The sequence below is a fragment of the Staurois parvus genome, unplaced genomic scaffold (assembly GCF_062004578.1).
Source record: "Staurois parvus isolate SC_StPar_1 unplaced genomic scaffold, SC_StPar_1.0 ptg000394l, whole genome shotgun sequence".
NCBI lineage: Eukaryota > Metazoa > Chordata > Amphibia > Anura > Ranidae > Staurois > Staurois parvus.
In genome coordinates this window covers 7,577,739-7,605,719 of record NW_028318190.1, presented here as the reverse complement: position 1 = coordinate 7,605,719, position 27,981 = coordinate 7,577,739, and the positions used below count along the sequence as shown (strand labels likewise).

The following is a 27,981-nucleotide window of genomic DNA, read 5'->3' as shown; positions in this document are numbered from 1 at the left end:
TTTACAACCAAGCACTATTTACTGTAGATAAATTGTTTAGTAAAACAGAAGTTTGACATGGAATTATTTTGTCTACAAAACATTCATTGTAGGAATACAATAGTTTTGACAATCAATATTTAACTTTGACAGAAGTTTACAGGTCTTTACAATATGGCCATCAAGGAAACCATAAAGTTTCAGTGCTTGTTACCTCTGACTCAAATTTATAGGAATGGTTTATTAGCCAGTAGAAGATGAGAACAGAAGTTTTTGAAGCATTTTAGGAAAACCTTAACTGGACTTAAAGAAAAAGAAAAAAAAAAAAACAAAAAAAACTTGTGCATACAACATTGTATACAATTAATATTTGTTTTCAACCAAGAGTTATTCCAATGGAGCAAATAGGAGGGTGAACACTATCAGTCAACAAATCTGCACATAGTATATTTTAACACTTCGTTGATTTGTTTAGTACAATACACATCCTGCTACATTCTCTCACTTTTAGCTTCTTAAAATACTTGAAGTTTTATCTGGTTTAAAATTTTCACCAAAGAAAATACTATTTAGAAGAGTCCAAATAATCAGAATTTATCTAGTCCATGAAAACCTTAGATCATTTTAATAGAACTAGTGTACCCAGCCTCAGACTATTGTGGCTTAATATGTTGGTGTGTTTTGGGACTGTGGTGTTAAGGGGCTTATTTGACAAGGCACTGAGATTCAAACTGTAGAGAATGCAGTAACCCAACCAGTCAGATAAGTGAAAGGGATGTAGCCAATTGATTTGCCTTGTTGCATAAATCCTAGATACAAATTTAGGCAGTTGCCAATTAAATCTTGGGCCTTTTGTTTTAGGACCCTTTCCAATGGCCAATCTGATCAGACCCACCTCTGTTTTCCAGGAGGACCTGATCAGAAGGCCCATGCATTCCTATAAACAGGTGGGTGTAAAGGGATTTGTGTTCGTTTACACCCTCCTACCTCCGGGTCCTATCCATTCAAAAATAAGAGGATCTATCCTCTTGTTTAGGCAAATTAGAGGGTAGCTGGATGTAAACAAAATATCAGTCTAACTGGTCACCCACAGAGCAGAGTGGGCTCCGTCTGTTCTGCAGACATGAATGTCTGATCTGCCCACTCTGCTCCAATCAGCAGGGAATCGGTTAGCGGACTCCCATGCTGATTGGAATGGATTGCCCCATGTGAAAAGAACCTTATTGTATAAACCCTATTTATGGAAATTTAAACTATAGCTGATCAAAAATTGGGCCTTTTATCAAAGAGGCTTCCACCTCCCCTTGAAGACATTGTCAGCATGGTACCTTAGAAAGTTTTGCTTGCTGTCCGATTAACGTGCAAAACCTAGGTTTCCATGGCAACACATTTTAGGTGTGGTTCATCGTATGCACATTTTAAAAGTGCAATGTAAAATGGGGTCTTACAAGGTTTAGGTTGAACAGAAAGTATTTAGGAATTGATAAACAGGATGCACAAAATGTCTGATTCGACTATGTATTAATGCCAGGCAATAAAAGCGCCTCTAAAAGTCAGAATGACTTTATATAAAATAAACCATACTATGAGGCTACAGGATAATCCCTGTATAAAAAGTGTTGCTTCATCCCTTTGAGAGAGTTTCAGTGATGAATATGTAGGGGATGTTTTTTCCTCCATAAAATAGTCAGCTATGAGAATACAAAAACTGCAAAAAACATGTCTTTGGCACCGAGGCACAAACAAAATTAGAGCAAGTATTCAGTCAGTGCTTCAGACTTTTCCCAAGGATTCATAATACTGCTGTTGTGGCCCAGATGGCAATAGAGAAAACAAGTAGCGAAAGAACTAAAAACTGTTAGAAAGAAATATTGTAGACATTGAACTTGGGGTGATGCAACTTGTTTTCAGGCTTTTTCATAGTGACGGGTGCTGACGACATCTCCCAGGGTAAGAGTCTGTATTGGAGATCAAAAAAGGAGAGTGTTAAGTGTTTGATTTGTGAATACTAGACACACACTTAAATATTTTAGTCTCTTCATGTGACAACACTGAAGAAATGACACTTTGATACAATGTAAAGTAGTGAGCAGGGGCAGACTGACCATTTGGAAACTCTGGCACTGCCCGAGGGCCCGGGGTCAGTAGGGGGCCCCCATGAGATGCCCTTGGTACCTTTTTTATAGGCTTTTTTGAGTTTGGGCAAGGACATAGGGGCCCCATGAGTTGTCAGTCCACCCCTAATAGTGAGTGTACAGCTAGATAGGAGATTCCCCACCGGCACCCAGCAATCGTCGGGGAAAGCAGACGGGATAGGCCTGTGTGTAAACACAGGTCTCTCTCCTGCCAGCAAGGACATGCTGCTTTGTATCTCTCTACTGCTCAAAAGTGTTGAGTCTTAAAGTCTTGCATAGTATGTGTATATTTGATGAAGCTGAATTGTAAAAAATTAAGCTGCTGCTTTACCACAGGCAGCACAAAACCAAGGTTGCAAATGTGTATTCAGAATACATAAATTACAAAAGGACACAAACTGAGCAATATGCTTTGCTAAAGGGTCACGTCTTAAACAAATTGTAGAGCTAAAAAAAAAAGTCAGCAAGATAATGGACACACACACACACACTGATTATGCAGCTGTGCAACAGTGAAAAACACCAATCAAATATCAAAATGTCTCACGTCTAGATGCAGAGGATGAGCTATGGGGAGTGGGCGGTGGTTGTTAGCATTAATGTGAATGACTCAAACAATGCGGTGCAGTGGGGGTTACTTTAAGGACATTTACATACCAGATGGAATTCAGGTCTCCCTGAGCTGTATAAATGTCAGTGAGTGACTGAAGGTGGTGTCTTGAGAATGCCCTGTGGGAGGGGTGAAACGCGTTGATGTACTTCCGTTCCGCCATAATTTGGGTCTACGTCACTTCCGGTGTTTGGAACGCAAGCAGAGTGCGTTCCAAGCGGCCATCTTCAGAGGGGGAAGGCTGATCATCCTCTGCTATCCAACTGAATCTCTCTCTCATTATATTTGACCATGTGAGTGGCAGTATTACACTATGTAGTCTTTTTTTCTCTGCTATATTGAGGAATTCATGGGAGGGATAAAGTGGAGGCGTTTTATCCCCTTAATGGCAAATAAGAAGATTTGATCTTATCTAGAGGGCTTAGGATCCCTTATATCCTATAAGGCTCATTACTCACCTTCATCTGGTGAGTGCGGTTGATATTATTTTACACATGGTGGAAGGTGGCAGTATATGCTGAATAAGTTATACACTGAAATTCAATGAAAAGATAATGGATCAGTCCACCCAAGAGTTATTTTAGGTCATAAGTGGATCCTGGTGATCCGAATAAGCACCTGGCCTCTGTCGTTTTGAGTTTTCCCAGCACAGTTGTGTCCCAGAATCTCCTGTTGTAGTTCCCTTAATACAATGCTCAAAAAAGATTAAACACTTTGAAAACTCAGATCTCAAATGGGGGGGGGGGGGGAAATTATATCATGCTGGATATCTTTTATGCATGCCTGATAACGTTGGGGCATGCTCCTAATGAGATGGATGGTGTCCTGGGGTATTCCCTCTCAGATCTGGACCAGGGCATCACTGAGCTCCTGGACAGTGAGGAGCAACCTGGCGGCATCGGATGGACCGAAACATGATATCCCAGAGGTGGTCTACTGGATTTAGGACAGGTGAGCGTGGGGGCCATTGAATTCCCATCAATTCCTCCAGGAACTGCCTGCATACTCTCACCACATGAGGCTGGGCATTGTTGTGCACCAGGAGGAACTCAGACCCTACACTGGTGCAGTGTGTCCAGACAATGGGTCCAAGGATTTTATCCCAATACCTAAATGGCAGTCAGGGTGCCATTGTCTAGCCTGTAGAGGTCTGTACGTCCCCCCATGGATATGCCTCCCCAGACATATCACTGACCCATCACCAAAATGTTCATGCTGAACGATGTTACAGGCAGTATAACGCTTCTCCAGACCCCCACGTCTGTCACGTGTTCCAGTAGTGGACCTGCCAATTCTGGTGTTAAATGGCAAATGCCAATTGAGCGCTATGGTGCTGGGCAGTGAGTACACGGCCCACTAGAGGATATCAGGCCACCCTCAAAGTCTGTTTGGTCAGAGACATTCACAAGAGTGGCCTGCTGGAGGCCCCCCACCTGTAAAACCATTCCTGTTTTGGGGGTCTCATTGTTGCCCATCTAGTGCACCTGTTAATTTCATTAACACCAAAGCAGCTGAAAACAACAACAACCCCCTCTGCTACTTAACTGACCAGATCAATATCCCAGGAGTTTGACTTGATGCTATACACTGATTAAAAAGTGTCCTTTAATTTTTTTTTTGAGCAGTATATATAGTATACAGTTGCAAGAAAAAGTATGGGAACCCCTTGGAATTATGTGAAGTTTTGCATGAATTGGGTATAAAATGTGCTCTGAACATCATCTAAGTCACAATAGAAGAACAGTCTGCTGAACATAATACTACACAAACGTTAGATGTTGCCATGGCTTAATTGCACATAACATGTAAACATTCACAGTGCAGGGAGGAAAAAGTATGTGAGGCCCTAGCTTAATGACTTCTGCCAGAGCTAATTGGAGCCAGGAGTGAGCCAACCTTGACTCCAATCAGTGTGATGATATTGGATGTGTTGCTGACAGCTGTCCTGCCCTTAAAAAAAAAAACAAAAAAACATCTGTTTTGGGTTTACTGGTTTCAAGAAGCACTGTCTGATGTGAACCATGCCTCACAGAAAAGAGCTCTCAGAAGACCTACGATCAAGAATTGTTGACTTGCATGAAGCTGGAAAGGGTTACAAAAGTATCTCCAAAAGCCTTGATGTTCATGTGTCCATGGTAAGACAGACTGTCTACAAATGGAGAAAGTTTAGCACTGTTGCTACTCTCCCTAGGCGTGGTCATCCTGTAAAAATGACTGCAAGAGCACAGCGCAGAATGCTGCATGAGGTAAAGAAGAATCCCAGAGTGTCAGCTAAAGACCTACAGAAATCTCTGGCACAAGCTAACATTTTTGTTGACACATCTACAATAAGGAAACATTAAACAAGAATGAAGCACATGGGAGGACACCACGGAGGAAGCCATTGCTGTCCAAAAAGAATATTGCAGCACGTTTGAAGTTTGCAAAAGAGCACCTGGATGTTCCACAGCACTACTGGCAAAATATACTGTGGACAGATGAAACCAAGATTGAGTTGTTTGGGAAGAACACACAACACTATGTGTGGAGAGAAAAAGGCACAGCACACCAACATCAAAACCTCATCCCCACTGTAAAACACGGCGGAGGGAGCATCGTGGTTTGGGGCTGCTTTGCTGCCTCAGGGCCTGGACGTATTGTTGTCATTGATGGGAAAATGAATTCCAGAGTTTATCAAGACATTTTGCAGGAAAACGTATGACCATCTGTCCGCCAACTGAAGCTCCGCAGAGGATGGGTGATGCAACAGGACAATGACCCAAAGCATACAAGTAATTCAACAAAACAATGGCTGCAACAGCACAGAATACACCTTCTGGAGTGGCCCAGTCAGAGTCCTGACCTCAACCCGATTGAAATGCTGTGGCATGACCTTAAGAGCGATTCACACCAGACATCCCAAGAATATTGCTACACTGAAACAGTTGTGAAGAGGAGTGGTCCAAAATTACTCCAGATCGTTGTGCAGGTCTGATCTGCAACTACAGGAAACGTTTGGTTGAGGTTATTGCTGCCAAAGGAGGGTCAACCAGTTATTAAGTCCAAAGGTTCACATACTTTTTTCTCCCTGCACTGTGAATGTTTACACGTTATGTGCAATTAAACCATGGCAACATCTAATGTTTGTGTAGCATTATGTTCAGCAGACTATGTTCTTCTATTGTTGTGACTTAGATGACGTTCAGAGCACATTTTATGCCCAATTCATGCAAAACTCCACGTAATCCCAAGGGGTTCACATACTTTTTCTTGCAACTGTAGAAAATCCAACAGGGAGAGCAGGACTCCAGTTTTTGCTACAGAGGGTGTGTACCCAGGAACTCAAGCAGATATCGCATGAATGCAGTCTTGGAGGTAAAGACCTGAGTCATTTCTCTAACATTTGAAACATTAGTTTTAGGTGGAAAAGTCCTATTTCCCCATTGAGACATAATGTACATGCTGTGTTAATCTTTGTGTTATATACAAGTTGAGTGCTACGAAGTGTGTACAAGGAAGCTCAAATGTTTCATACTAAAAAGGCAAACTTTTTTCCCCCCCATTTTGGATGGCATAATAACCTGTCAGTTTTTTTGCCATGTGTCTCATTGGAGATTTCCCCTTCACTTACTCTCCCATAGTAAATACAGGAGAGAAAAGCCATCCAAAGTGAGGGAATCCCTGGTTTTAAATCAGAACTAGTTTCCCCATTGGAAGATTTCCTCTCTGTTCTGGGGGAAACCCAAAATTTAGCATTCTCTCACTTTCAGCGATAGCAGTAAACAGTACAAAGAAAGTGAATCCCCCTAGCAGGGGCACAGATGGCAATAAAAAAAAACCTGACAAGTATTTTAATTCTTCTCCACTATCCAAAAGAGAAAGTTTTGCCTTTAAACATTTCTCCTCTGCCCTATAGCAGAAATACGGCTACAGGGTAGCACAAAAAACACACAATTTTGTAGTTCTGGGTAGGGGGCGCACGTGCCCTACCTGTGCTGTTATTGTGCCCTCGGCTGTCAATCACCGGGTCCTGGCCAGCGATTACTCACTGGCACTCGGTGATTGTGAGTATTACGAATGGGGGAGAGAACTATATGTAAACAATACAGTTCTCTCCCTGTCAGCTCTTGCACATAGCACATAATGTGAAATAGCACAGTTAACCCTTTGATTTCCCCAGATGTTAACCCCTTCCTGCCCAGTGCCATTAGTACAGCAGCAGCGCTTTTGATTAGCACTGATTACTATTGGTGTCACTGGGGATGTCTGACACCAAGTCCGTTCCCCCAGTGTCAGAATGCCTGCCGCAGTCCCGCTATAAGTCGCTGATCGCCACCATTACTATAAAAAAAAAAAAAAAACACAGTATATACATACATATGTTTACATACACACTGCCATTTGTAAAACGCTATAACTCAAACCAAATTAGAGATTTTTTATTTTTTTTTTTTTTTTAGCAGAGACATGTAGCAGAATACATTTTGTCCTAAATTAAATTTTTTTATATGACATGTTTAATAGCAAAAAGTCAAAATTGTTTTTTGCGCAAAAAAAAACATGCACAGACAATCAATTACCACCGAAAGAAAGCAGTTTGTGAGAAAAAACAACCCCCCCCCCCCCAAAAAAAAAAAATGTAAATTGCATTTGGGTGCAGCATTGCATGACTGCACAATTACCAGTTAAAGTAATGCAGCTCCATAATGCAAAAAAATGGCCTGGTCAGGAAGGGGGTAAATCCTCAGGAGGGCAAGCGACTATACAATAATCTTTAGCAGAGCAAAACAATTCTTTAAATTTTATGTTGCATTAACATTGAATATACATTTCACACATCTCAATAGGGGGCGCTGAAAACTCCCCATAGCAAGAGTGCACAGATGACTGCTGGATATGTCTGTATAAGGGTTAACAATGTAAAGTGGTTTGAACAAGATAGCTCTGCAAACATAGCTGAGCAATTGTTTGAAGTGAATGGAAAGTCAAAGCAATCTCAACTCAAAGTCAGACGTAGAGGTCAAACCCATAGAGTATGTATGGACGTCTGTCTCAGTGTTCTGCAAATGTATGCAGAAGAAACTGAAGAATTGACTCCTGTAAATGTATATATAGATAATATACTCACAAGGAGAAGTTTGCCATCGTTTACTTCTCGTACCAGCAAGGTCTCTTTCCCATCCCATTTCTGAACATGTTTCAGTTTATCATCTTCTAGAGTTGCCAGGGACTAAAAAAGGAAAAAAATATATATTTATATTACAAGTGGCTCTAGGCAACTTCATTGTTTAATGTTAGGTATACAATATTTCAAAGTGCTTTCAAAACAGCACTAACAATTTAGTTCATTGGGTATTGTACACAACTGGCATATTTGAGAATAAAATGTCCAATCACTAAACACGGTTTTGTGTTTTACAAGCGCTTATGCCACATTTAGTGTTTTTCTGCTGCCAGGAGAGCTTAACATCTAGTGTGTACGAGGCCTTAGGTACACGGCTGCTCCTAAACATGTCTAGGAGCTTTTGGCAGTTTTGCTAAAGCCCCTGAGCTCAACTCAAAAAAGCCTATGTGTCCATGTAGGCTTTTACCAGAATTTAGGGGCCAAGACTGCATGCAACCATGAACCCCCTAGACATTTAGCTCTCCTGGCAGCAGAATAACTAAACGCAGCAAAAATGCGTGTAAACACAGCAATGCATTTGGCCAATCAAATGAATACACATCAAAGCTAGAGTATTTTCCATTGACCTGAATATAACGCCCAAGCTCTAAATACGGCTAGCGTTTAGATGTGCTATTGTCACATTTCGCTTATTTTTGTCAAAAACATTCCTCTCCTGCATGAGATTCTTCTATGTTCAAGAGAGGAACATTTAACAGCCCCTAAGCTCTGCTGCTCCTAAACTCTGGTAAAAGCTTGAGTTCAGGCACATTGGCAAAAAAAAAAAAAAAAAAAAATCCAAAAGCTTCTAAACTCACATTTAGGAGCAGCAGTGTACAAAAACGTAGTCTCCTGAACACAGAAGAATCTTGTCCAGAAGAGGAATGTTTGACAAAAAAAAACCCCCACGAACAAAAAGGCACTGTGTAAACACGTTTAAACGCTAGCCATGTTTAGCACTTGGGCATTTATTCGTGTCAATAGAAACTACTCTGGCCAATCAAACGAGTAAATGTGCAGGTGCTAAACGTGAGTAAATGTGGCTAAATGCAATGCCACATTTACACGTGTTTTTTCTGTTGCTAGGAGAGCTAAAAGTTTACAGTAGTCAAGTTCATGTGTACATGAGGCCTTACATTTACTTCTACTCGCATCCTAGTGGCCAATGAGGCAAGTCACACCGACCTGACGGACAGAGCTTGGAGAACTCAGACTAGTTCCCCATCAGATCTGACTTACCTGTGATTGACAGCAGATGGCAGTTTGCATATTCCATAGCCACTATTCAGTTCAGTAGCACCTTTGAAAGGAGTCTACTGCCAATCACAGGCAAGATAGACCTGATGGGGAACTAGTCACAGTTCCCCCATGAGGCTTCATCCAACCAACAATTTTATGGCCAATGAGCCTTTTGGGTGGGAGAAGCCTGATGGGAAACTTTCAGACTAGTTCCCATCAGGCCTGCCTTGCCCGTGACTGACCGCACACTACAATGGTCAGATTCTAAAGCTGCTTTTGGACTAAAGAGTGGCTGTAGATTTGCCCACTGCTGTGATCTGTCAAGCAGCAATAAAGTGAACCTGATGAGGAACTAGTCTCAGTTCCCCACCAAGCTCTACCCACCTCTAGTTCCCAACACCTTAGCCATGCGCCTGTTGACGGGTGCAGTGGATGGGGAGGGAGGGCAGGAGTGACAGTCACAGATGCAGCTGTCTAGAGGGGTGAAGTATGGCTTGGCCAGTCTGGTCCCAGGAGGGAAGACTGCTTTCCTGATTAACAAAGCCCTAACCTACATGGAAACAGCACCTTTGTTTCCTGTGGTATAGCGAGCATCAAGACATGGCAAGGAATAGGTTACCATTCATGTTCAAAATTAATGAGCTGCCCCAATGCAACGCATGTAACAAGCATGTGTTAAACGCAACTATGGTGCCTTCCAAGTGATTAGCAATTCTGTTGAAAATATGGGAAAAGAGCAAAAGCCAGGTATGCTGTAGTAGTGTACCATAATAATGTCCCCGTGATGTAAATGCTAGGACAAGCCTTGTATAGCATTTTTAGTGGTACCTTAATAATAAGTTCACCTTTGAGCAGAATTTAATAGAAGTTTTCCAATACCATTTCTAGCCCAGCCATCCCAATGTACTTTTCTCTCACCTCATTCACCAGGACATTTAATTTGTCAGTTTGAGAGATTTTGAACAGATTTGCATCATATCCTGTTGATGGTCTCAGCATTCACTTCCTGTAGGCCACTTCTCAGAACCCTTCACTTCCTTGTTGCATTACAGAAGAGGGTGTGATAGGAGAAAGGTAATGATGGGGATGTGGTCCAGAGTGGTGAACACTCCCTATCAGCTCTGTAGTACAAGGGCCTGTGATTTGATACCAGTTGAATAGATTGTTAAATTTCCTTTAGATTTACCAGAACTATGTACAATCTCTGTTCAGGTGTGTCCTCCTACAATCAGATTGCATAGTGTATGGCCATCTTTATACAAGTACATAGGAGGGAACAGATGGATGCCCCGTTCACATTTCCGCATGTGCTTGTTTGGGTGTTTTCACTTGTCACGCATAGGACAGTCCATTCACTTGACTGGGCTGCCATTCATGCAAACAATTGCCCCAGAAGAGCACCAAACATTTTTTGAAGCAGAGCACTGTGCGTTAGTGAAGTTTCTGGTGCGTTTGCCACACTTTGGGTGCCTTTAACAGAACACTGAAAGCACAACTAGTTAATTTTAGATGTATAAGTGTGGCCACACACTATACTATCTCCTTTAGATTTACCTATACCAGGGGTAGGCAACCTGCGGCTCTCTAGCTGTTGCGGAACTACATTTCCCATGAGGCATTGCAACATTACAAAACTGACAGTTACAGCTATGTCAATATAAACAGGTGCAGCACTAATACAAAATGTATAGAATAGCTAAATAATTCAGATCATAAGAGTGGTAAAAGGTGACATGTCTAATGCATTCAGTTATTTTTCACACTGTTTTTAAAATAGAATATATAAAGTGCAGAGTAATAACCACATGATGGTGGTAGTGGTAAAAAAACAGTCCAAACAATTGAACGTGAGGATCTCGTCAGATCACAACCAAAGTGGTTGGATTTCTTATCCAGGGGTGACAGATGTGACTTAAGTGAAAGGCGCACTCACCAGAAGTGAGCTAAAAACACGCATTTGAGAGATTAATACTGTCTCATCAGGTATGTTCAAGTCATCTGCTCCAAGATCAGGCCAGGTTCCTATTCCCTTCTGGGATAAGGCAGTGTTTATCACCTTAATCGGCCACAGAACCTGTGTAATTAATATGTGTTTTATTTAAAGCAATGAGGTGGCAATCCTAATCACAGCAGGGGTGACCCGTGGTCTGCATGTGGCCCGAGTCTGAAGGGACACTGGGATAGCCAGGCAAATGCACGTGGGGAGAGATCCTGGGGATGCCGTGAAAAAAAAAATTATAAGAGTTGATAGGTGAATGGTGTGCACTGAGGTCAGTGCGGGATGTGTATGCTAATGAGATCAGCTGGTAATCTGCTTCCAGGGTCCTACTGGCTCCTTGGTCCTCCCTCTACATTCCAGGAATTGAAAAAGCCTTCTAAAAAAATTTCTAAGGGCTAAGGCAAGGCCTTATTCTCCAGATCAAAGAGCTTGAATATTTTTGCAACTGAGGTACGTTAATGATAATTTGTTGCATAGGAGAGCTGGATTTTTTTTTCTATTTAAATAAAGTAGTGAGTGAACTTAGCCTTTAAGCTTTATTTTATATAAAAGAAATGTTAAAGTAGACATATTTGGCATTCTTTCCCCAAATTATTTGGCTTTCCTTCCAAATTCATTCAGCTTCCAGATACACTGTTGCCTAAGCCAGCAAGTACATTTTTCCAACCACCTTGTAACAGCCACATGCAAAATACTTTCCATTCCAAAACCTCAGCAAAATCTGTCTTCTTTCCAGGGCCGCTGATGTCACATGACAGATATACCTCTTGGCAAAGTCTACGGTTTGTCCTTAAAGCACTACAACAGTGGATACACAGCCTGACCTGACACTGCTAACATTTGACTTCAGCTTATAAAATTTTATTTCTATATAACATTTATTTATATGGTTTTTAGTTACAAATAAGCAGATCTGTAGCAGTGGGTTTAAAGCATGTGTATTGCATTAAGGTAGCCTGTTCATTTGAATGGGTTCCCTAATGCAGTACAACAGACCTAAAAATTATACTTGCATCTCCTGTGTCACAGGACAATGCACAGCACTGCAGTACTGGGTGCTTTTACACAGATGTGTTGGTGGTGTCAGTTACCATTCAAAAAAGGAATGGTGCAACAGTGCATGTAACATGTTACTGCAGAGTAATGTGAATGGGCCCCTAATGTGTGTTGCGCTCCCTTAAGAGAAATCTACCCTCCCCCCCCCCCCCCAACCTACATTTACCCAACAATGCAATCTTTATATGCAGGGCAATAAGCTTTGTACCATATTTTCTCCTCTGCATGTGCAGTGATCATGGTCTGTTCATCCCTCCCCCCCACCTTTGCAGATGAGAAATTGGACTGCCATTTCTAAAAAGAATGTGATCAGTTGCCTGCTTTCTCCAGCCCACCACACACACACACACACACACACACTTTGAGAAATTCTCGTCCACCTTTCCATTTGCTCTGCGCTAAGCTGTGTGGGTTGCAGGTTCTGGCTGGCAATTCTGTTCAGCCTCTTCCATACACAAGTCCAGTATAACTGCCTCAAGAGGGACAGCAGACATACTGAAAACCTAATTTTACTACTGGTGTACTTTACGCAGTATTAAGCCCCAAAACATGTATTTTATTGCAGCTGGCTAATTTTTAGAGGTAATGGCTGTATTCACTTTGATTTTTTTTATTTTCATCTAGTGAGCCAGCAAGTTTTTCAAAAGAACAAGCTCTCCAAAATGTATCAGTTACACAGATGATACAAACCATTTACCACTGACAGGGGTGCTTACAATGGTTCACTTTTATTTATGCAAAAAAACTTTCCCAAAAAGCTAAATGTTTGCTGTAACTGCTTATAAAGTTACTAACTGGAGTTTGGGTTCAATTTGTTAGATGTACTAGCAGATTTAGATACACTAACACTCCATTCCCCCCAGACTGAATGCTGCTGTCCAAAGGTGCTCCCTGCACTTCACCCAGAGTGGGGGCACTCTAATACAGGAGGTGTGGTACTGGTCAGATCCCCAAGTGAAAACAGGATTAAAAAAAAAAAAAAAAAAAAAAAAACTAAAAAAGGGAAATAATGCAGCCACCACATCTGATTGGTAAGCTGTAATACATTAGTTTTGGCTTTAATACCACTATCATTTTTAATCTTCAGTTTCCCTAGCTGCAACCACAGTTTATAGCAACTACCTTTGAGTAATGCGGATTGACAACCCCAGCCACAGGGAACACAGTAGCTGTCATTCAAAGCATAACAATACAGGAGTATGACATGTGAGTGTTAGGTTTTCGCGAACCTTGGTAACAGTGTAACAGGAGTATTTTACAGTGAGGAAGCTGGTTATTACAAGTACTCAATGAAGCTCACTTTAAAAGTGAACCTGTCAGGACTGCTGTTATGTCACAGCCAAGGATCCCATCTAGCACTGGAGACTACAAGTCACCTAAAAGCCATTCTAGTTCCATTTGAAGGCAAACCCCAGCAGCATTCTGCATGGTGGCAGTCATGTCTGGAAACTGGTGCTGCATCTGGAATCCTGCAGTTGCAGCCTCCAGTGCTGGATGGGACCATAGCCATAGAAGCACCTAATATACGGCAAGTACAACTTCAGCCAAAACATTTCCAGTTTTATCTTGAGTGCCCTCTGCTCCTTCACTGGCTGTGATTGACTGCAGTGGCAGCCAGGGGCTACCGCTGCTGTCTCAGCCAATAAGGGAAATACCCAGGAGAGCCATTGCTCTCATGCACATCACTGGATCGTGATTTGGCTACCATGCACAGCTGCATCAGATTCTGAGTGCTACAGTTTTAGTATGTACCCTCCAAAAATGTAGTGCAACTATGCATAGGAGCTAGTCAGCTTCAAGGTTATATTAAAAGCATAAAGAGGTTCTAAAGTCAAGTTTATCTTAATGCATTCTATGCATTAAGGTTAAAAAAAAAAAAAAAAAAAAAAAAAAAAAAAAAACCCTTCTGCAACCAGTTTCCTCCATCCCCAGCCTAGTACTTGAGACCCATCACGATCCAGTGATGTGCATGAGAGCAGCGGAATTCCAGGTCTGTCCCCTCATTGGCTTAGATACAGCAGCAGGAGCCATTGGCTTCCACTGCTGTCAATCACAGCCAGTGAGCCAACGAGGAGAGGGGGGAGGTCAAGCCATGCTCTGTGTGAATGGACATACAGCTTGGGAGCGAGCCTCCTTAAGTGCCCCCATAGCAAGCGGCACTTGGCAGGGAACCCTAAGAGCAATGGGGCAAAACCATTACACAAAGCAGGCAAGTACAACTTTTTTAAGGTTTTCCTTTAGAATCAGTTTAATTGAGCAAGCTGAAGTTAGAAGCTGATTGGTTACTATGCACAGCTGCACCAACTTCTGCATGCACCAGTTTTAATAGATCACCCCACTGATTAGTCCTTTTGGGATCATAACAAAGCCGGCTACAGAGGGATGAGAAAGATCTGTCAGCCAAAAGATAATCTCTCACCTCCAATACACCTTCATCCTATATGCTAATGTGATCTGATGTTCTTCCCTTAACAAAAACACACAAGTGTCATAACACCAGTAAACAGAATAGTCACATGCCCATATTCACGAGGCTGAAATTCACTTGTTAAGCTACTATTCATCTTAATCAGTGCAGTCATTCGTTCAGTGCTTTACAGAGAACACAGCCATTCAAAGCTGCTTCTACTTCTGAAAGTAGACACACATACACCTCTAACTGGGGCCTAGCAACAGGTCACTTAATTTTCTAAAATGCACAACTGCATCAGTGAGGCTACGTGCACACTAGCTTTGTCAGCAGGCGTCAGACAGGCATTTCAGAAGCATTAAAAAGGCTTCCCAAACTCCTATAAATACTCTGCACAAGGCAGCACACAGTGCTGTTCACAGGGAAGCGTTCATGTCACATCAAAACTGACGCCTCGTGTCCAGTCAGGAGGAGTTGAAGCCTCCCATTCAAGTCTATGGTGCTGCTTCCGCAAATGCCTGGCAAGTACTATGGGGATAATTTCTGGACTGAATCTGAATATTTCATCAAAAGTTGGTTTCGTTGAATTATGTTTTATTAGGCTATCCATTTTTAGCTCATTTTTGGCTGGTGTTCTGAATTCACAGACTGACTTACACTTTTTATATGAACCAGGGGGCAAAGTTTCCAGGTATAGCTTTTAACATTAAAGTGGACTTTCAACCATTCTAACAAGGTCCGCTCTGCTCTTCCCTCCCACTCACAAATTTGCAGAGTGTTTTAATTCAAAGTAAAAAACCTTCCGATTCATTAATGTTTCAGGACCCCAAGCATGTCCAGGCGTGCTGTCCGAGAGCTGGCCAAGACATGCCGACAGGGACCTGGAAGAGATCTTGCGGTGTGTCCTTGCATGTGCAAAGTCTTGCAAACTACCTTCTGCCATGTGACAGACATCTCAGGAGGCTTGCAAGCCTTTGCACACAGACAATGCAGGCACTGCCATGGAACTGGCGCAGACCCCACAGTGCTTGTGCACGGGGATCCAGCACTACTGCAGGTTCTCCATCAGGTCCCGTAGACCTGGTAGAGACTGGCAGCAGGTCTTCACTTGCACTGAATCTTCATGAATGATGGCAAGCATGGGAGAACTTTGGCTTTATGCAAGACAACACAAGACTCCAAGTTTTTAATTTGAGACAAGGTCAAGTGTTATAGGATTTAAAGGGGGGGTAGGTATGGTGAAGTTCCTCTTTGATACACTTATTCATGTGAAGCTTCTTAAAATCACAAAAGATTAGATTCCCTTCACCCTTTGTCACTGCAGCTTCTGTAATGGGACTGCTGTGATTGGCTCACAGCAGTCACATGATTTTGAGTCTGCTCTCAGACAACCTCATGTCACTATGGTCACATCTGTGCCCACCCTTCGTATATGTTCCATGTTTGGCAAGAGGTTCAATTACCAACATGTTTTGTGCTGCAGAGATGGAACACAAACTCAAGGCAGATATGGTATCAATTGTTACCATAAACAATCTAATCCCTTGGGCATCACAGAGAAGATCATAAGGATTCATTTTTCTTACCCTTGTTTTCCTGTCATCTGCTGTAGTTTCATCAAACTCCTCATCGAGTTTAAACTTGACTTCTGTGTTCTTGAAAGTGCTCTGTGTCTGTATCACAACAACATCACCTTCTAAACTGATTATAGTTGTTGGTTTGGTGACACTTGCAATCTGGCGGGTGGCAAAACCCACACCTGGAGAAAACAAAAAAACAGAATAAATCAAACCTAAACTTCCCATGAATGGATTACCTTTTGCTAATAGTATTACTTTTACTATATCTATTGCTTTTATACACCATGTGCAGTAGGTGCATCTCTAGACAAATTACTGTAAGCACTCCATTCCCCACCTGTTCTCTGCCACAATCTGCGTATAGCTCATCACTGGGGATGAGCTTGGGCATGTTCAGATCCTAATCTGAACCATGGTCAGTGAGCCCACCAGTAAGCTGTCACTGTACTGGGCCAATCACCTGTGGCCTGGGCAATCCTTGCTCTGCAGCTGCATGTAAACATGGGGTGTATGCTTGCAGCTGCAGGGCATACCTAGACCGCAAATTGGCCTAGTACAGGGATGGCATCCTGGTGGGCTCCCTACTTAGGTTTAGGCTTGAAGCCAAACACTTCCAAGCTTTTCCCTACTCATCTCCATGTTACAATCCAATTGTACAATCCCCTTTAGGGCTACCAGCAAGAGCCTCACAGACTGGCTACAAATTTATTGGATAGTTTAGGCATTTTTTGGTGACCCAATGACATTTTAGATAATGCAGGGACAAACATTACTCCCTAGGGCAGGGGTGTCAAACTGGCAGCCCTCCATGCCTTTGGGAGTCATGCTTGTAACTCAATCATGAAATGCCTCATGGGACTTCTAGTTTGGCAAAAGCTGGAGGGCCGCCAGTTTGACACCTGTGCCCTAGGGTTTTAGAGTATGGGTCTAGGTTAGGAGGCCTAGTAGAGTATTGTCAACACCAAAGTTGCCAATATTCATGCCTATTCCCCATTTCTGCATGCACAAAGCAATCAGCATGAAGAGTATATGGAATCTTGTGAAAGTTACATAATCTGGAGGTATACAATGGCATGTTTGTTGGTAAGAGGCAAGTGCAGATCGGATAAATACAATGGCCAACTGAAGGAACGCTTGCAGAAGGCTGACATGTTGCTACTTCTTGCCATGCAGGGACTGAAGATAACCAACGATGGAACATTTCTCCTCTTTGGCAGTGACTGGTCAAATTTAGATCCATTTATGGCCAGTCCCGCTCGTGGGGAATAGACCTAATGATCAACTCCTCTGGAACAGGAATATTGAAAAAAATGTGTGCTTGATCAGTACATGCAGCCAATTCATGTCGGAACACAATAGCACAGCAGGGAGGATTCCTTCATTGCCTTCACCTCGAATGTATGGATGAGGGAATCAATTTGTTTTTTGATCAGCAAGCTAGCTGATAAAAAAAAAAAAAAAAAAAAAAATCTAAGGCTAGCTTTAGCCTGACAATGCTAAGGCCTCATGTAAACTGAGAAAATTCATCAACTCCCCATCAATTTGTATGAGGCTTTAGCACTATCAGGATGCACCAGGAAGTGCCAATACTGGCAGGATCTGCCGGTATTCAATACATTCATGATTTTAAGGGATGCCCGTGTTTGTCTAAACAGAGTTTGGATCTGATCCTGGAAGTCTGTTGTCATTCCTTGGCCAATGAGCTGTGGTGCAGTTGATGCACAGAAAGGAGTAGGGATGCTTGTGACCATATTAGGTCAATGTCAGCAACTTCAGTGACATTGAAAGCTGGTTACTTGGGACAACAAAGTTCTCATTGCATATGCACTACTATCAGTACTTCTGTTGTATTTGGTTAGGTTCTGTTAGCAGATGACTCCGATTCTAATACTACGGCTTTTACTCTATTGGATGTGTATAGACTGTTTCCATTCAAAACAAGGATTAACCACACCTGTGGAAAGCTCAACCTTCAGGCCTCTCTCACAACCTTGACAAGAAGGTCAGAAGCTCAGTTAGCATAATGTTGGTCATTTAGATAGGACATGTGATTCCTTTGGCAAGAACCCTACGTTCTTGGCATAGATATAGTTCAAATGAAGGTATGAAAGTTTTGTATGTAATTTACTGCCATAATGTGGCAGATTTTAGAAAACCAGCAATGCAATTAAGATTTTGTCAAGAGGGCACATGCTCTGAAAATACCCCTAGCAGCCAAAGACTTTGACGTGTACTTCATGGCAGCTGTAATGGAAATATTGTTCTTGTTTAAACAACTATATAAAGCGCCAAGGAGTTTAAGGTTGAAGCAGCTGTGCTGTGGCAAAGAATTAAGCGACTCATTTACTATGCTGCCTTTTTTTTGTTTACAAACGATTTTATTGAATATAAGTAGACTGTAAAACAGCACACTTTCAAGTGTTCTTTTCAACGAAAACAAAGCACTTTTGAAATGTACAATACAGAAAAGTATATTAACATAAGAAAGAGAGAAAAAAAAAAAAAAGGAAAAGAGTAAATTAGTAAATTACGAGTGCAACTATGCTGCCTTTTAACACATTTACCACATGAAGCCTAGACAGCTCAGTTCTGCAGAACACACTCACCCTTCCCCCATACCCATAGATAGCTGCTGGTGTGGACACATTAACAATATCACAATTGTCCCTTGGGGCTGAACACAGGCAAACCCAAGGCTGCTCTTTAACCCTCTCTAGGACACAACAAAGACTACAGCTATTGACATTCAGAATTAATGTCCAATATGTATATAGGTTCAGATTCCATTCCCATAAATTCCACACTTGTCAACCTATAAGTCACAGTCCCTGGGACACCATCAACCTGCTCACAGCCCATACTTTAAAAGCCCACCTTCCAGGTGGCCCTGCCTCCAAGTATGAGCCACCCACCTTTAGTTCATGCCATTTTGTGAGTTACTGTACATACGCCGTAATCGAAATGAGCTTAAATTCAGTCCAAGCTTTACCATGATGTGGGCTGTCATTGCTGGGCTAATGAGCTATGGGCAAGAGGTTCCCCACCATGCAGCTGCACATGTACAAAGAGGCATGGATGACTGACATTGAGCTAATATGGCCACATGGGCATGCAAGTGCAATGAAATTAACCTAATATGGCCATATGCCCATATTAGGTCAATGTCATGATCATGCCTTCTCCTTTGTGTGCATCAATAGTGGGCAGGGGACCTCCTACCCATAGTTCATTGGCCCAGCAATGTCAGCTAACTTGTGGGTTCAGACTGAACACAAGCCAATACTCAAATACGAGTTATGATATAATTCTGGGACACAGCATTGTTAGGACAAAGAACCAAGACTGGGGACTATCCCAGCAAATCTGGAACAGTTGACTTCTATAAAAATTATTCAGGGTAATAGCATGAATTTAAAGCAGAGCCCTGGTTTTGCTGAAACCATTTTTAAAATTAGCCAGGTTATAAAAAGTAATGCACATGTTACAGTAGATGTGAATCTCTCATATATTTGAATACAGGCACAATTCTAGTTTTTTTTACAGGTATTTACCAAAACATTTCAAGCTATTGTTATATAATGGATATGGGCTGAAAGTGCTCTCAGGTTTAATTTGAGGGTATGTACATCCAAATTTGAGGAAGGGTTTAAGAATTACAGTTCTTAAGAGTAGCGACCCCCCCTTTTTCAAGGGACCAAAAGTAATTGGACAGTTGAATCAAAAGTGGTTTCATGGCCAGGTGTGAGCTACTCCATTATTTCTTCATCAATTAAGCAGGTAAAAGGTCTGGAGTTAATTTTAAGTGTGGTATTTGCATTTGAAATCTATTGCTGTGAACCTACATCATGCATTCAATAAGCTGTCCATGCAAGTTAAACAGGCCATTGTAAGGATTCAAAAACAAAAAAAAATTCCATCAGAGATAGCAGCAACATTAGGAGTGGCCAAATCAACAGTTTGGTACATTCTGAGGAAAGAAGAATGCACTGGTGAGCTCAGCAACATAAAAAAAAAAAAAAAAAAAAAAAAAAAGGGCATGGACATCCACTGAAGACAGATTGATAATCGCAGGATCCTCTTTATGGTAAAGAAAAACCCATTCACAACATCCAGACAAGTGAAGGACACTTTCCAGGACATGGATGTATCATTGTCAGTCTACAGGCAAGAGAAGACTTCATGAGAGCAAATAGAGGGTTCACCACAAGGTGCAAACCATTCATAAGCCTTAAGAACAGAAAAGCCAGATTAGACTTGCCAAAAAACACATCTAAAAAGCCAGACCAGTTCTGGAAAAGTATTCTCTGGACAGATGAGACTAAAATTAATCTGTACCAGAATGACGGGAAGGGAAAAAAAAAAAAAAAAAAAAGTGAAGGCTTGGAACAGCTCATGATCCAAAGCACAATGTCATCTGTAAAACATGGAGGCAGTGTGATGGCATGGGCATACATGGCTTCCAGTGGCACTGGGTCATTGGTGTTTGATGTAACAGAAGCAGCCGGATGAATTCTGCATTGTTTACAGATATACTGTCAGCCCAGATTCAGCCAAATGCAGCAAAGTTGATTGGATGGTGCTTCACAGTACAGATGGACAATGATCCAAAACACACTGCAAAAGCATCCCAGGAGCTTTTGAAGGAAAAGCGGAATATTCTTCAATGGCCGAATCAATCACCTGATCTAAACCCCATTGAGCATGCATTTCACTTGCTAAAGCAAAAATAACGGCAGAAAGACCCACAAAGAACTGAAGACCGCTGCAATTAAAGCCTGGCAAAGCATCAGAAAGGAGGAAATCCAGTCTTTGGTAATGTCCATGGGTTCTAGACTTCAAGCAGTCATTGTCAGTAAAGGATTCTCAACAAAATCTTAAACATGAACATTTATGAGTATATGCATTTGTCCAATTACATTTGAGCCCCTGAAAAATGGGACTGTATAAAAATTGTTGCAGTTCCTAAAATTTGTATTTCTATTAGATTTATGTTCAACCCTTTGAACTAAAGCCAAAGTCTGCACTTCAAATTCATTCTCTCTACATGCACCCTAGCAATGGTTGCATAGTATTTCTTAGGATGGGTTTGCTGATGTAACCGTAAACTATTTCTGTTCAATGTATATATGATGTAATTTCCACCATTGGTGTCACCCTAAAACAGAAGTGCCTGAACCAGGATCATTCTGGCAGGAACACAGGTGTCATTTACAAGCTAAACTTAATATTGGTAGTGACTTGCAAAATCTTATACAAGTAGGATTGTATACACTAACTGCAAATGGCAACAGATTTGAAAAATCACTGGTTTATGTATAGATCACACACTTGAAACCAGTAGATTATAATATAAAAGACTGAAAATCAAATCTTTAAAAAATCCTGGATTACTAAATAACCAAACAACTTCACTGAATAACCTACTAGTTTACATTTATTGGTCCTTTTGCACAGATGGACAAACCAAATCTAGATTGTTGTAAGGGTGTATGGTTCTATATAAGGGAACTGGCCATCCTTTGTATCATGAAGTTGTATAGTATCCTTTGTTTTCAGTCACTTAGCTAACTAGGAGTTTAACATGTAAGTGGGCCCTAGACAAGGATGCCATTAATTGGTACCCATCCCCCTACAGCACAAGCGCGCAAATTCCATGCACAACATAGAAGTCTATTATTCCAGCATATGTGACCTTAGCAGGAATTGTATGGAGTAGGGTCTTGTACATTTTAGAGCAGATTTCATCAGGAATAGCTTTAGAATGAATCTTTAGGTCAGCAATATTTTTAAATCTTTTAAAGGACAGGCCTGAGCCAACAATTATTTTTATAGCTTCAAAAGACAGGAGTAAGGCAACAATTATTTTGTAGCTTTAGGAAGAGAAATGGCTGGTAAAAGACTAGCAGATGTCTCACCATAACCTTTGATGGACAGCAGGTCATCTGTCCAATCTTTGCAGTGCCAAGACAGTATGTGGTGTTCTGCCCACAAAACGAAGTGTCCAAAAATGTGACATTTATAGCCGTTATAGGTGATTTTTTTCCACCTATCAATAGTGACTGGAGATTATCCAAGGTAAATGTTCTACGGGAGATATGATCAGTTTGGGCCTTTTGCACATGGGCGCCTGAGTCCGTGCAACCTACAATTCAGAAAGCCCAGGTGCCACCTTACAGATATGAATGGCTGTGTGCAGCTGTACTAAATTGTACACAGATGCTCACGTATAGAAAGCACCCATATGCTATACTGATTTTTGTGACAGCACTAGTACATACCAGAGTACAATCATTCATGTCTATGGGAGGTTGTATGCAGCACCATGGGCTTTCCGGGTGGGAGAAATATGTTGGAATGTATGTTGCACGTGCTCAGCCACCTGTGTGCAAGAGGCTTAGAAACACATTTACAATTAGTGTTGTTTTCATCTTGAAGTTAAACCTTTGCATTAACTTTATACTTCCATAGTCCGAGTATACGTGAATGTGGCCAAGCTGTATATACTGGTTTATGGAGCACTAAGAAGACAGTTTCCCTAATCATCCCCAAGCATGCAAACCCCTTCTATCTATAGGCCCTTTCAGAACAGTGACAAATTCACTTTTAATACTCTGACCAACTTATACTCACTTTCCCCATGCTCCCTTGCTTTTGTTCCTTTGCAGTTCTAAACCTTTAGAACGGATTGGGTCACCCTCTCTCCAAGGTATAGGCCAAGCAACAGGCCACTCAGTCCCAAGGACTGCAACATAGGTGGTCACATGGCCCCCCCTCCCCCATAACAGAAGATGCTGGGTTGGAGGGAGAGCTTGGAAAGAGGAAGGAAAAGTCAATCTCATTAAAGTAAATCAGACATGTTGATTGGTCAGGGATCTCAAGTCAGAGAGGTCCCCCAACAGCACTGGGTGGCTGCTGTTTTGGGGAACTACTAAATGCATAGATTAGAAAAATCCTCCTTAACCACCGTTTCTGCCAAAGTCAAATTTTGTCCGAGAACCGCCAGTGCCTCATCTTATCCCTCTTCCCCTTTTTATGAACATTACTGGGAATGTTAAGCCAAACAGACATTTCTGTTCAGGATCTACTGCCCAGTGCTGGTGCCTGAGGGTAGTCCCACATTGTGGATCTATTGAAGTATGAATAAAGCTCGTTTGGTCAAACTTCTCTTGTGGGTCACAAGAGTACACTTTTGCACTCCTGTGACCCACAATATTGTCAGTATCCACCAAGATGACTAACCAGCAGCTTGCTCAGTACATCGCCGAGAGCCTGAGCCAGCCACTCGCCGACCACCCCCCAGCCCGTCACTCCAGTGAGCACTGGAGGCATAAAGCGGAGAGCGGTGAATGACAGTCACCATTCTCTGCTCAGAGTGGACTGGGAACTGGCAATCAGCAGTCACATTATCTTAGTTCTTGGTCTTCGAACTGGCAGGGGATAGCTGCAGTATTGTATTGATGCTTCAGCTATATAGAAGCTCGTTTTTTTTTTTTCCTGCACTTCTTTAATGCAGGAGAAAGTGACAGTTTTCTTTCAAAGACCCCATTTTTTTCTACCTTACCAACACTCCCTGACCACTTCAGATTTTCAGCCCGTGCCAAGACTGGTGTTGGCGACCCAGGGAAGCAGTAGCATCACTCCCTCGTTCATGTGAGGACCTAACAATTGGATACTAGGCCCATGCACTACCAGGTATTGGCTTTGCCTTGAGGAGCAAACAAGAGTGCTGATAAGGTAATTCAAGGGCAAGGCAGGGGCCCTTCTCAGAAACATAATTTGTCATTCATTAGCAAGTTGACAAGGTCTCTTATCCTTAGGGCCCATGTACACTGGTTTAAAAAAACTCCACTTCCCTTGGCAGAGAAAAAAAAATCTCATATAGAGGGTGTTTTTACCAGAATTTAGAAGCTTTTAGGAGCATTCGGCTTTTTTTTCTGGCAGAAAACCTTTTTTTCTGCCTCTAAATGCTGTGCTTAACATATGCCTCGAAACATCCTAATGTGCATGGACACATAGGATAACACTGACCTGCTTCAAGAGGCCAAAGTTCTCTAGAAGCAGCGGGGTTTTTTTAAGCCAGTGTACATGGACCCTTATACTAATTGAAACAAGAGATTTGTTGAAACTAGCAATGTCACTGAACAAGACCTTTCTAGTTCAAATTACTTGCACTGTGGAACTTAAAATAATCTGCATGACTTATCAAGTAATTGATTGTCTCGCAGCAGATGCTTTAAAAAGAACAGTTGCATTGTAAGGCCAGATGTTCCCTTGTGCATGTGTACATATGAAATGCAAGCATGGAAAATATGACCCAAAATGCATGGAGAAATTAGAAAACTACTACATTCAGGCACATAGTAAACTAAAAATCACAATACTTACTGAAAAGCTGCAATATATTTTTCACTTAAGAAAATAAAACTGCTACAACCTAACTGGCTTTGCTGCAAAGGCCAGTTATAGGTTGGGGGGGGGGGGGGGGGGTGTCACTTTTTTGTACAATAGAACAAATTGGGTGCAGGGATGCATGGGATGCCTTTGCTGCCATTGTGCTCTTGCAGGGCATCATGTGCATCCTTGTGCCTTTGAGGGGTGGGTTTTCTCTCATTCGTATATATGCTCCTACTATAGAAGCTCTGGAAATTTAGAGTTAGGACCATAGTATATACAGAGGTCCCTTGATGTGGGACCTTCAGCTTCTTTATATACTGTATCTGCAAATGTGTGCACACAAAAACCTGTTTTTAACGCAAACTGTTAGACAGGGCCACTTTGGTTGTTTTGCAGGCTGGCTGGTAAGTGTGCTGGGAATTTGTGATGTGTATTTCCCTTCAATGTGCACCATGCGCTCCAAGCCTCATTGTGAAGCAGAGTTCTGGTTTACAACTTCGGTTTCTGGCTTCTGCGGCACCGCCGCCAAGGGGACAGGTGCAGGAGAGGTCCACTCTCCTTCGCTGAGAGGAGACACCCTCTCCACCGCCGCGGGGACAGCAAGTACTGCATACAACATGTCCTATCACTATAATGGAGTACAGGGGAGCTGGGATATACATTACTCAGTAATATATATCACAGTGATGTGACATGTACACAGTAATGTATATCCCAGCTCCCCTGTACTCCATTATAGTGATATGACATGTATACAGTAATGTATATCCCAGCTCCCCTGTACTCCATTATAGTGATATAACATGTATACAGTAATGTATATCCCAGCTCCCCTGTACTCCATTATAGTGATATGACATGTACACAGTAATGTACATCCCAGCTCCCCTGTACTCCATTATAGTGATATGACATGTACACAGTAATGTACATCCCAGCTCCCCTGTACTCCATTATAGTGATATGACATGTATACAGTAATGTATATCCCAGCTCCCCTGTACTCCATTATAGTGATAGGACATGTATACAGTAATCATTACTGTATACATGTCCTATCACTATAATGGAGTACAGGGGAGCTGGGATATACATTACTGTGTACAGTTTTATATTTTGGACTATGTATTCTAAAGAAAAATGTAATTTCATAAGCGTTAAGGGGGTGTGGCTGGGGCGGACCTGGGCAAGGTTGGGTGGGGCAACTGGTGGAGAGTAAGGTCTGTGCCTGGCTAGTAGGTCTAGGCTCAAAATTTTAAGCCCTGCATTAGGATGCACACACCGATGTGGGTTTTTTGCAGCAAGGGATAAGGCTCCATGCACACTGGGTGTTTTGATAACACTGGTAATGTTAGCTGTGAAAAGTCACATTAAAAACAGGTGTTTCAGCTTTTTTTGCATTAGCGGTTTCCTGTGTTTAGCATGTTTTTTTACCAAAAAAAGTCCAACAACACCGGTTTGCAGCTTTTTCAGCATTAGAGTGTATTTACAGTTAAAACACTTCTCTAGAAACCCGCTAGTCCTGGGTTTTTTTCCAGCCAAAAACAATTACAGTCTGTGTGCATGGACACATAGGATAACATGCTGGGGGGTTTACTAGCTGTAGAAAAATTCATCAAAAGCCACAAACCGCCGATGTAAAAACATCAAGTGTGCATGAGGACTAATAATCACTCTAAACAGACTTTCCTGTTAAAATTGATAAAGCAGAAGTGTTGATCAGGGGAGAATGTGTGTATGGGGGTGTAGATCATTCTTGGATTTTTTGATCACATCATCCAACACTATGAGCTACTGGTGCCTTGACTTTATAGGAAGTACACTTTTCATTGTGGAACCATATTGATGCTAGCAATGACATGCTGGTGGGTTCAAGTATTCCTGAAAATTTATGGGGCTTGGAGGGTGTTCTGGGATTCAGAGGTGCAGACATTTAAAAGCCCAGCAGTCCGACTGCAGGGAAGGTCAGCAAACATATCAAGGACACTTTTCCCAAGTAAAACGTTGAAGGTGTGCCCTGTGATGTGTAGACAATAAGCACAGGCTGTGTAGGTTCTCAAGAGAAGGTCAAATAAGTTTGAAGTCACAGCAATCTATAATAGCTTGCTGAAGCATGGAAATTTAGATTGCCGGTCAGGGTTCACTTGGTTTACTGTATGGATTGGTTTTGTAGTTGCTGACTGGTGCAGCGTGACCATTTATGTTGGTTTGTTTTCACTTAAAACATCCAGGCATGTACAGTGGAAGGTTAGAGAATCCTACTTGCCCTGTGCATAGCTGGATATCTGGGGTGTGCTTATACATTCCTGATAGGTGTAACACAACACAACACAGTGCACTGCTCATGGGTTCTGTGTGTTGGCCAACCAAAGATATTGACAACAACAATCCAAAAGCATATGGGTCTTACATTTTATATGTACCTTTTTGCAAATTCTATTAATAGATTATACAATAGAAATATTTAAAAATGGATTGCTCAATTATACAAAATACATTTAGCCAATTATCTAATATAATTATTTTAAATACATTTAGCAAAGTATAAAATATACAATTTTCTGATCAATATAATTATTTTAAATACATTTAGCAAAGTATAAAATATTTAAATTTTATGATCAATTATTGCTCTTTTAAAAGAAATGCTTTTGCCTGAGTATATGTATGAAATTCCATCCCTGCAATGCATTTTTCCTTGCAGCCCGTCATAATGCAAAGTGCTGTATGACAATCTTCTGATTAAAGGACATTATGCCCCCTTGGTAATCTTCTGCATAGGTACATCTGTCAATTCCCTTTTTCTTCATATAGCAATCTCACTATCCGACCTTGGTAATCCACATTTATTGGTGGTCCCATCTTATCCTATCACTTCATCCTGTCCCTTGTATCAGATTTCAGTCTAGTCTGCACACATGGCCTCTGTCTGCAAATCTACAGTGCCAGCAAATCTCCATCCAGCCTGCATTACTGCCTGCATTGCCACTGCTCTCCCCATTCATTCATTGCATAAGGATTTTTTTTTTTTTTAAATTCTTGCATGCCTCAGGTAAAAAAACAGAAATATAGCAAATCCCAGTGATCTGATATCAATTATGTCTTGAAGTTTTCACTATTTATTTTTTCCCCATAATGTAGCAGATGTTTTTCTGCTTATCACCTTCTCTATTAAAACATCAGTCATTCAGTTTAAAAAAACAGATTTCTCTAGCATTCAGCATTTATGCAGTCACAAATATTGTGCATCTGGGTTATACTTACCAAGAGCTTTCATATATTCATCAAAATTGTTGCTTTCTACCAGCTTCCAGGTCCCCACAAATCTTTCAACCATGATGAAAGAGGATAAATGCTGCTGCAGAGATTAGCAGAGCCCTGCTTCCAGTCTCAGTATATATAGCCTCACTCTGTGATCACATGGTGCTGGACTGTC

At 41.6% G+C, this 27,981-nt stretch overlaps 1 protein-coding gene across 1 annotated transcript; it reads right to left on the bottom strand.

The window, feature by feature from the left end:
- Positions 1 to 27,964, bottom strand: LOC149455448 (fatty acid-binding protein, brain-like). The gene is made up of 4 exons (XM_089686300.1): positions 27,810 to 27,964; positions 16,158 to 16,330; positions 7,832 to 7,933; positions 1 to 1,937 (listed from the first exon to the last, which is right to left on the bottom strand). Exons 1-4 carry the CDS (start codon positions 27,880 to 27,882, stop codon positions 1,887 to 1,889), a joined length of 399 nt encoding a protein of 132 aa, XP_089542426.1. The 5' UTR covers positions 27,883 to 27,964; the 3' UTR covers positions 1 to 1,886.
- Positions 27,965 to 27,981: the final 17 nt, after the last annotated feature.